The sequence below is a fragment of the Nannobrachium achirus genome (genome assembly GCF_963921795.1).
Source record: "Nannobrachium achirus genome assembly, chromosome: 12".
In the NCBI taxonomy this organism is placed as follows: domain Eukaryota; kingdom Metazoa; phylum Chordata; class Actinopteri; order Myctophiformes; family Myctophidae; genus Nannobrachium; species Nannobrachium achirus.
The window spans coordinates 57,776,031-57,787,162 of record NC_137832.1 but is presented as its reverse complement, the minus strand read 5'-3'; the positions used below and the strand labels follow the sequence as shown (position 1 = coordinate 57,787,162).

At 41.6% G+C, this 11,132-nt stretch overlaps 2 protein-coding genes across 2 annotated transcripts; both read right to left on the bottom strand.

Annotated features, from left to right (window-relative positions):
* Positions 1 to 1,310: 1,310 nt before the first annotated feature.
* cUnh9orf85 (chromosome Un C9orf85 homolog) lies at positions 1,311 to 7,103 on the bottom strand. The gene is made up of 4 exons (XM_080738164.1): positions 6,762 to 7,103; positions 5,113 to 5,219; positions 3,996 to 4,109; positions 1,311 to 1,977 (listed from the first exon to the last, which is right to left on the bottom strand). The coding sequence occupies exons 1-4, from the start codon at positions 6,861 to 6,863 to the stop codon at positions 1,746 to 1,748; spliced, it is 555 nt and encodes a 184-aa protein (XP_080594290.1). The 5' UTR covers positions 6,864 to 7,103; the 3' UTR covers positions 1,311 to 1,745.
* Positions 7,104 to 9,223: 2,120 nt separating this feature from the next.
* Positions 9,224 to 11,132, bottom strand: LOC308296325 (UDP-glucuronosyltransferase 2C1-like; the record flags this gene model as incomplete). Its single annotated transcript, XM_080739558.1, has 1 exon — positions 9,224 to 11,132. The coding sequence occupies one exon, from the start codon at positions 11,130 to 11,132 to the stop codon at positions 9,549 to 9,551; it is 1,584 nt and encodes a 527-aa protein (XP_080595684.1). The 3' UTR covers positions 9,224 to 9,548.

Genomic DNA, 11,132 nt, shown 5'->3' with positions numbered 1-11,132 from the left:
AAGAGTAAGTACTGTAGTAGGGTACAGTCAAACCAAAGTTTAATTTTACCAATGGGGGCGGATTTTGCCAATGCTTTTCAACAGGAACAGTGTTTAATTTTTATTTTATTGCAGAAACCTGCAAATGGCAATAAACCGCTCCGTTCCCGTTGGAAAGCATTTGAACCAGAATGGACCCCTATGGATCCCGAGCCTGTACAGACGGAACAAAAATGGACCCTCGCCATAACGGAAAACACCAACAACAACAAATGTTTTTGGAACAATGATCAAGGGAGCGAAGGAAGGCGTAAAAACGTATCCCTCCCTCCCTCCCTTGTGTAACCGCAGGTATTCCCTCATGCCCGCCTGTCCTGCTCACAACAATATGTCCAGGTCAATGCCCTCACAGTCATGAGTTGTTGCAGTGAATAAAGCAGAACCAGGCCCCATGTGAGGAGTACATTATTACATTCAGTACAAAATAGAAACGCTCCACGAGCTCATCACCCATGTCGTTCGTGTCAGGAACACTTCCACTTTAGTTATGATTTCAGTTTCCAGTTTGAATTAGTCATCCCTTATTCTTTTTTTGGAAGAAAAAGGGAGAACAATTTTAAAGTGAATGTATGGTTCCGGAAACAATTTCCATACCTTAGCCTAGAACCCTAAATGATGCCCCTGTGACCTACACTACAGTACCTACTAACCAACAGCCAGAATGGCATTTTAGATTGCTAATGTTAAATATCTCCATTACTGTAAAAGCAATGTGTCTCGATATCCGCTTAATTTAGTTCATCAAAGCTGTTCATAAATGTACTTATAAGGGCAATAAAACACTGCATGTGGTTGCTATTGTAATATACCGTCTCTGTCGGGTGGAAACCTCATATGTCCAAAACTGTTACTTTTCAGGTTTCAAATTAAAAAAGACCTAAAGTAGTAGCCTTGTGTTGCCAGACTATATCACACTGCGTGAGGGCAATCTTTTTTATTTTTGCCCGGGCCGATTCGTGTGTGGCAACGCGAGGCTACCAAAGTAGATCTGCTTTTCAGGCCTTTGTGTGACACTGTAGTATGATCAAGTAGGGGCGTTAATTTATGGAAGAACACATGAACTTCAACTTATATCATGGAGATAAGAAGTTTCTGCCCGACACCAACAATATAATAAAACACTGCCTGTGGTCGCTACTGTAAAAATGTAAAAAAAGAAATATATATATACACATTTCAAGTGGTTGTTGTACTGTATATTGTAAGGGGGGGGGGGGGGGGGGAGGGAAAGTATTGAGGCTTCATACAGGGCATACAAACTAAAACAAGGCTTGATAAATGTTAGCTGTATTGCTTTAACCCGTTAAGACCGGGAAGGCATCTGTGTCATCTTAGATTTGAACCACTTTAACCATTATCTTATACCGTGGCTATTCAAAAAGAGCAAATACACTTGCTTGCAGATCTGCTATTTTGGAAAAATCTTGAATATTTGCGTACATCTTAGAATATACATATATATTTAAAGCAAACATTTTTAACTGAAATCTTTTGTTTTAAGGGGAACACACACCGGCTGCGGACAGGCCACCGGACATTTTCACCGCGCGGCAACGCCTGGAAATAGAACAGTGGCGTATCGGAGCGGCGGGCAAGGCGTGAAGTTTTTCAGAAAAAATGTAGGATTTAAATGACATTTTTAGAATCTCAGGTCTTATTAGATTGGAAAAACAACAACAAAAGACATAATTTCCATCAGGTCCTTTTCATTCTTTGATGTTAAGGTGGTCCATGTCAGGCAGTGTCCCAGCCTTGCTGCCTGTCTTCTTAGGCCCATCATCATCCTCATCTTCCTCGTCTTCATCACTCCCAAAGTCACCATCATCATCATCACTGTCCAAGTCATCCAAGTTCTTTTTCCTGCGTCTGCTCCCTGTCTTCTTCTTCTGACCACCGTCTTCTTCCTGCGTCTCATCCTCTGGTTCTTCTGAGTTGATGCTGTTGGAAGAAAAGGCCCGAACAAACACAAAATGAAGACAAGAGTATGAACGAGTATGAACAAAAAAAAAGACAAAGAAAGAAAAGGGTATTTCCAGGGTAGAATGTCTTTGGTCGTTTTCAGAATATAAAGACATGTATAATTGTAATAATTGTGTAATTATTTTGTCATAATTAGGTCACTGGACTATGAACCTCTCCTCCAAGTGTTGTAACTGTAGGCCTTACAGTTTCCGAGAGAAAAATACTTTTTTTGTTCACACATTTTTCCATTCAAGACAATGGCTAAAATGTATCCCTCCCCCCCCACCCAAAGGAGAAAAAAGAAGTTATTCAACATATCTCATCAAAATGGATGGACCCGATTCCCTATGAAGCCGGCCCATTTGACATGTGGATGTGCCGCCAAAACCGTGGGACAACTGCGGTTTATCTACAGTATAAATAAAGAATAAAGAATAAATAAAGTCGCCCAAGTACTTTAGTGTGTTGCCCCTTTCGGGCAACCACACTAATTAAGTAACCAGAACATTAGCTAACCTGTGGATATTTATAATAAAATATATTTCTCAATGTCAATAACAATACCATAAATGTCCGGTGGAAATACATTTTTAGTTGTGGTGATGTCATGATGATTCTGTCTATTGGCTTTTTTCCATTTATAAAACCATATAAAAAGTAAGTTCCTTCTGTGTGTCTTCCTTCTCCTTTTCTTGACCTTTCTCACAGATATACGTGTATGAGAGAGAGCTAAAGATGGGGACCGATGGTCACATGTCAAATGTGGCAAGGAGAACGTATGTTCATATACAGTAGTTTTAGCCTCGTCTGCAACCTTAAATGTCTGTGAGCTTCCCCTTTGGTCCGATGTGTTCACGGTGTGTTACATTATAATATATATATATGTTACAGTCAGTTTGGGTAACTCAGTCAGATCGTGGTAAGAGCGCTTGTTTTGTCGTTCACCACACACCAATCACCACCAGATGGCGACAACAGCCATTCACTAGTGTAGGCGCTGACGTCACTCGTTTGCGACTCTCTTTCTTTATTTACTAGCCTAGCTCGGCAGTGTTTAGCCATTAGCTTACTATGCCTTACTCTAACCCTAACCCTAACCTTAACCTCAGTAAAACTATGCCTAACCCTAACCCTAACCCTAACCTTAACCTCCGTGGGGTGAGGCGCTATCATTCCTGCCGACGCTACGTTGTTGTGGCTCAAAGCGACCGCTTGTTCCGCCCCGCGCCGCACGACGAGTGCTCCGTTTCTCGATCTGAATGTTTCTCTATCTAACCGTGACATATATATTGTTCATTAGTATGTGGTGTCCCGTCTAAAATGAACAAATTAAGTAAAGTATCTGCCTATGTAAATTGAAATAAAATAAACTTTTGAACAATCTCAAAAGTGTTAGAAACTAATGATTTCGAGGTTATTTGTAGAATCGGCCTCAGGTCTTAAAGGACAACTCCGCCCTAAATCACTTCTAGGCTTATTTTCCTACTTATATTGATCCCAAAAGACACTCCATGGGATCTATTAGGCAGTAATACTCCTGTTGTCCAGTTTTCACAGCAGAACCCAGCATAGCATAGAGTTGAGCCTATAAGCCTATCGCCTTTACACCATTTGTTGTGTTCAAAAGTGATTTTCTTTTTCATGAATGTGTTACTAGTTCTCATTACAAACACATCCATGCCTTTGTTGTCCCACACAAGCCATCGCAATCTCATAAATCATGTTTTGGGGTGAACATTCGGCACTCAAAGGGACTGCACTGGCCAATCACAGGGCATCTTTTCCAGGACTTGGTAAAACACATAAAAGCATACCATCTTTTTAGCAGAGCGTGGAGGCTTGTGTGGGACAACGATGACATGGATGTGTTTGTATTAAGATAGGATTTAGATTTAGAATCGGACTCAAGTCTAAATGGGTTAATTGGTTATATGTAAGTCACTCTGGATGAGAGCTTCATGAATTTGCAAACTGTGAATCGCAGAGGCACTCACGGAATGACAATGTCTTCTTTCTTGCCACATTTGGCGCACAGCTCCAGCTGGAGGGAGCAGGGCTTACACATCACATGGTAGGCGTCCTTCACCGTCTTCTGACAACATTTCACACTGAAATGAGAGAACACAGCATTGCCCCACAAGATGATAAAACACGCCAACACCTCACAGCAGTTCAGGGCTGTCACCTATCGTTGCTGTATTTATTTTCTAGATAGTCAGCGTGCTACATCAACATTGTATTTAATTATAATGACACACCACTTAGACAAAATATTTCTAACACATTCTGATTGTCAATAAATGTAGCAACCTTTTTTCCCCCATTTGGAAATATTTTCTTACATATCAGGACAATGATCAATACACTTAGAACAATAGCCCAACTACCTCCTAGACTCCCTCCCCAGTCAGAGTTCAGAGTTTGAATGAATGTAGAATTATGTGTAGGATGTAATGCTTTATACAGATGTGTGGGAACTTAATTTCATTGACATTTCTGACTGTATACATATTTTATTTTAAAACAAAAATATTCTCTCTCACACACTTAAGCCACTGTGCTGTCCCCTGTGCCAATGTGTCACCAGGCACACGTAATTTCACTATAATAATATTATTTACAACAAAAATAGGCAGGCTGCCTTCAGTCAGTTTTAGATTCACCTGGTGCAGAGATGTCTGTCAAGTGCCCTCCCACCCTGTTAACCTTGCAGCTGCAAACAACTTTATTTGAGACAGCCAGAAAGCAAGTTCTATGTACTACTGCAGCTACATTTCTGGTGTGAAATGGCATGAGGGACCCCAACAAAATGACCAGCCCAGAAATTGGCACGCAGAAGTGCCCTTTTGTGAGATTTGAGCACCTGCCCACTCAGTGCTATCTGCAAGGCCCTGAGTGTCACAAACAAGCATCAAAAATAGCAGATCCACAAGCTTTTGAATCCTGAAAAGTGACAGTTTTGGACATACATGAGGTTTCCACCCAACAGAGACAATCTAATAAGCCTGATCAGATGCAGCGTATTTTGAGGCTGTTCATCATTATAGGTTTTCACAACATTGTCAAACTCAAAATGTTCAACAATAACCCGCTGCTTTAACGTTTACTCACCATTTCCGTGCCTGTGTCAACGGCTTGTATTTGTTGTACTTGACTTTCCATTCTATAACCTCTTTACAGCGCTGGCAAAGACCGTCGTGGACCTTGGAGTTGGCTTTCTAACAACGGACAGCAAATGAGCAATACAAATTATAAGATACAGTATAAAGGCCTGTCATAATTGTCTCTAATCACAATAATCACAAAATAATTTTGCATAATCGTTTCAATGTTGAAAAATAAATTCTGTGCAGTGTGAATGAAGGTGATTATTTGTCAAAGTGTCAGAGTTTGGAAGGGGAGCATGTCCTAACCTATGCCTAAACCTAACCCTAAAACCTAACCCTAACCCTTTGTCGAAATAATGACACGTAGAAATATCTAGATTTCCCTGTTTGGAAGCTCTCGTTTTCAATAACGCAATGTCCTGCTGCCTCCTGCATTATGAGCAACAGGCTGTTCGCTAGACTGTTGTGGAGTGATTTACGAGTGCTTCCAAACACAAAACTTAAACAATTTTTTCGATTTTTGTTTTTTTGACAGAAAGTAGGTCAACCTGTCTATACTGTGGATTTTTTAAGAAACAAAGACTTAACGGGACCGTACGTATGTTCCCCAGGTTCTATGTTCCCCATTTACCCAAAAAAGGTCCTATGTTCCCCACTTACCACCACAAAAAAAGGTTCTATGTTCCCTGCTCAACTTAAAAAAAGGTTCTATGTTCCCCACTCATCCAAAAATGCAGAAAACATTGATTTATAATTATTAATAACAACTCAAAAGACACAGTAATGGGGAGAAATTATGAATACTAGTGGGACAGGGGGCACTAGGGATATCTGGAGGACACCATACTTTTATGACTGGGCATCTTCTGGACGAGTGGGCACCTGGACATCTGGGCAATAGGGACACGTGGGCATTTGGATGAGTGGGCACCTAGGCGAGTGGGCACTTAGGGGTGGAGACATCTGGGTACCTGGGCAACTGGGCACCTAAATTAGGATTGCCCACATGTTCTTACTGCCCAGATGTCCCACCAATTCCTGCATTTGAGTTGGGAACATATACTTTTTTGGGGGGTGGGGAACATACAGTAGAGTAGATCCTTTTTTTGGTTGAGCGGGGAACATAGAACCTTTTTGTGGGGAGGGTGGGTGGGGAACACAGAACCTGGGGAACATAGAACCTTTTTGGGGTTGAAGTGGGGAACATAGAATCGGATAGGACTTAGCATAGATCTTGCATCTGAGTTGCTTGTGGATACCTATAAAAACTATTAAAAAAAAAAAGAAAAAAAACTATCAACTATTTTGCAATGTATGCATTTTTTTACATTTTGGGAATAAAAATAGACAATTTAACATTGAGGTGCTCAGACTTTTCAGGTGGCCACTCACTCTCCCTTATTCTGCTTTAATACTTATTATGTTTAGACACAGTCTAGTCAAGAGTCCAACTTTTGCTTTCGTATCTATCATAGATATGAAAGCAAAAGTCAGACTCAATAAAGTACAGTATTGTTGCAATGCTATTAGACATACAGATACAGTATATTTATACGAACAGTGATTCAGTATTAAATAGTGTTAGCCCTCAGGGCTAACATACCTTCTAATTGCGATTTAGGCAAACAGACAAAAGACAGCATCCATACATACCTTCACTGTTACAGTAGCTCCATATTTATCGTTCCTGTAGGCGAACGTGTTCTGATGCTTCTGTCCGCGAGACCGAGACACGTTTCCTTTCTGAGAACTCATTATATATTTTTATATTTTTAACCAATTCCGGAGCAACGTGCGGGTTTTAAACCACAAACGATTCAAAAACACACCCGACCGCTCCAATGCGAACAACACGCACTCTGATGTCAAATATTGGTGTGTTTAACGAAAAAAAGAACACAGTTTGATGGTTTTAAAAGTTGTCAACACACCAGCAGCAGCAGCAGCACACGCCTGGTCGCCGCCATGACACTTTCCGAGAGGCTGGTTTACATTTCGTCGTACGACGGTGTCGCGCGCGGACAATAGCAGATCTGCAAGCTCACGGCGCGCCGCGTCTGCAACGCGTGGTGAGCTTGAAGATCTACTGCTGCTGTTTGTTTACTTCTACACTCGATCGCGACCAAGGAATATCTACAAGGAACAGACAACACCCGGAAGTTGGCACGCCGGGTGGCCACTTTTGGGTGGCGGAAGTGACGAAGTGCTCATAGACGCTAATGTTAATTTTGGGTGGCCAAAGTGTCATGGCGGCGTCCCATGGAGCCTGAAATGACGAAAATGACGTTGGTGTCCGTTCCTTCTTTGATCTTCCTTGATCGCGACCCGGAAGGAAATATCGCTTCACTTGGGGTCATGCCATGATGTGACGTTATGATTTTGAGAGGTCCTCAAATGACTGCACTGTTTGTGTTTTCTAAGCAGTGGTGGAAACTAACTAGATCAGGGGTCTTCAACGTTTTCAGGCCAGGGACCCCTTAGTTGAGAGAGAGATGAAGCAGGGACCCCCACAACCTGTTCATAGATTCCATATAGTTTCATTGTTTGACAGCACAATCATCAATGTATTTTGGATTCATGTCAATTTGAGTTTTCAGATATTTAACCACTTGAACCGTCAATACTTAAAGGGATATTCCACTTTCAAAACAACTTTTGGTCACTTTATCATCTAATCAGGCTTTTATGAACACCCTGAACAGTTTTTAATTTACTTCATTCAATATTTAAACATTTGATGTAAATGTTATCTGTCCCCCCAGGCTCAGGGCCTCTACACACCCATTGTAACTTCAAACTCCATTTTAACCATGATAGATTCATTAAAAACACCCATTATTTTTTCTGGTTACTCATACTACCCTCCTAATACGTGTTCTTACCATAACGTTTTTCATTTATTTTTAATAATTCTTTGGGAAAATGAGAACAATTAAATACAATACAAAATTATTAAAAATAAATGAAAAAAAGTTATTGAAAAAACACAGGCTGCTCACATATTAGGAGGGTATAGTATGAGTCACCAGAAAACATAATGGGTGTTTTTAATGAATCTATCATGGTTAAAATTTGATTTTGAAGTTACAATGGGTGTGTGTGGGGAGAGGCCCTGGAGGGCTGGATAACATTTACATCAAATATCTAAATATTGAATCAAGCAAATTAAAAACTGTTCAGGGTGTTCATAAAAGCCTGATTAGATGATAAAATGGCCAAAAGTTTTTTTGAAAGTGGAATATCCCTTTAAGTTCAATTTGGAGGTATTTGTACTTTACTTGAGTATTTTCAATACTTTTACTTCTACTCCACTACATCTTGGATCCTTATATTGTACTTTTACTCCACTACAATTATTTTAAGACTTTAGTTAGGCTACTAACTAACTAGTTACTTTGCAGATATACATTATAATATATTATAAAACATACACAAACCACTTTAGCCCTATTTTATACCTAGGCTATTTTAAAATAGCTGATCTACAAGCTCACAACGCGTTGTGAGCTTAACTCTGCTATTTTCAAACTTTTTGTACTTTTACTTTAAGTTGGCCTTCTTATTGATGCAAATACTTTTATTATTCTTTTACTCAAGTAGCCGTACTTCTACTTGTAACAGAGTATTTCTATATTGCAGTATTGATACTTTTACTTGAGTACTTTTTTCCACCACTGACAGTAAGCAATTTCTGTTTGGCTTTTAGGCTTTGAAGTTGCACATGGTAGATATGACACATAACCTAAATATACAAAGAAATGACTGACATATTTGACAACTTTATACATAAAGAACATTGATAGTGTTAATAGCCGAAATACAAGCTCACAACGCGCCGAGCTGCGACGCGTTGTGAGCTTGTAGATCGTCTATTTCCACTATTTTTTACTTAAAAAAATATATGAACATTTTTCAACATGGAAACGATTATGACGATTATGAAAAATAATCGCAATTATGAAAAATAATTGCGATTAGACGATTATGTAACAATTGTGACAGCCCTATGTACATGTCCAGAAGTCCAGACGCCCGGAGTCAGCATGTGCCGTTTCACCTACTAAACTGCGACCTTTGGTCGCAATAATTATTCAATTAGAACAGGAAAAACAAGAGAGCTTTGGTGATGTAATTTATTTAAAAATCTCGTTGCAATACAATTTAGAAGGAAAAGGGAATAGATTTGGCCTTGAATTTGAATAAATAAGGCACATACTGTATTACTGAAATGTCAAAACCTGAATTGCTTCCCTGCTTGGTGCAGCTGAGACTTCTGTTATTTGCTCCCTCCTCGTGGTGAAAAGTAGAAAGACAGAGAGAAAGAGTTTGTAATATGGAAGGGATTTTCTATTTTGTTTTGATTCTTTGTCTTCAATTTAAGTTTAGGTTACTGCATAGTCTTCTAGAAATGCAGTTAGATAGAATTCCACTACACATGAATCATTCTCTTTTCACTTTGCTTCTGCAAAACAATTTATGCCACAAAAACCTCATCGCTGAAATAAAGACAATCATTGCTAGAAAAACAGCTGCCAGCAGGAAGGCTATAACATCAATCGAATAGTACTGAATCGTGGACATCTTGTACGACTCCGTCCTCAAGTGTGGCGCTCCCTTGTGTCTCATAACAAACTCGATCCAGAACACGGCTCGGTCCAGAGGTGCCATGGGCTGGTCCCTGTGCAGCTTCGACAGCCTCCGCATGTTCTCTGCATAGGAGGGCTCGTGAAGGACCTCCTTCAACGCTTCCAGGAAGTTCTCTTTGTTTATTGTGCCAACATCGACTACTTTGGCTACGCCCTTTGCTTCCATCCGGTTAATGTTGTCTTGCTGGTCGAACAGGAGAGGCAGACCGACCAAGGGAACGCCATGGTATATGGCCTCCTGGACCCCGTTGAGGCCTCCGTGGGCCACGAACACTCTGGTCTTGGGGTGGCCCAAGAGGTCCTTCTGGGGCAACCAGTCGACGATTAAGGTGTTGTTCCCCACGGTCGATGGTCTCTCCCCGGTGTGCCTCCAGATCACCTTCTGTGGCAATTGGGCAAACGCCGCTGCGATGGCCTCCGTAATGTCCTCGGGAAGCTTTCCAACGAAGGAGCCCAGAGTCATCACGATGACCCCGTGTTCTCCGGAGCTCTGGACAAAGTCCTCCAGATGTGGAGGGAGAGGCCCGGAGGGCTTGCACTGAAAACCTTGCATGTAAACAACGTTAGGCATCGTGGGCCGAGGGTATTCATAGGTAAAGTCGCTTCTCATCAGCCAGATATCCGCTGCCTGGAATAGTTCAATATAACTGACGTCAGGGCCGAAGTAATGGTGAACGAACGCTGTGTAGATGCTGTCTGCGATGTATGCATATTGAATACGCATAAGAATGTAGAAAAGTGCGTTTTTGATTCTTTGGGGAAATGTCATCTTGTCCGTCAGCATGGAGTCTGGGACTGGGACATAGGACAGGGGACAGGGGGCGATGAGACAATGCGCCTCCCCTTGGAAAGTCCACTTGGCGTTGATGACCAGGGGAAGACCTAGACGATGAGCTAAAATCGGCCCCGTGCCCAACGGATCCGTCAAAACCACGTCATACTTGGCATCCTGTAAACGCTTCATCATTTCACTGTCCTCAAAAATAATCTCCATCGTCTGAACTGTGGCTTTCATGTACTCATGGAAGGTTTTCACTAATTCCCATTCCATTGCCATCCGAGCCCATACTGAGGAACCGTCCCGCCGCAGGCTCAACATCCTCCCCACGACCGTTCCGAAGAACTCCTCGTCCCCGCCGCCGTGGAAGTCGACCGTGATGGTGTCGTAGTGAGGGGAGTCCGGCTTGATGTACCAGCTGTTTGAGGGCCTTATCACCGTGACCTCGTGGCCTCTGGAGTGCAGCTCTTCAATGATGACTTTCATGTTGATCCAAAGGCTTCCCTCGCCAGAGTACACCAAAACTTTCCCGCCATCTGCGAGCGGCGCGGTGGAACACAGAAATGTAGCAAACGCCACAAGCGTTAGTTGGCCATGCAT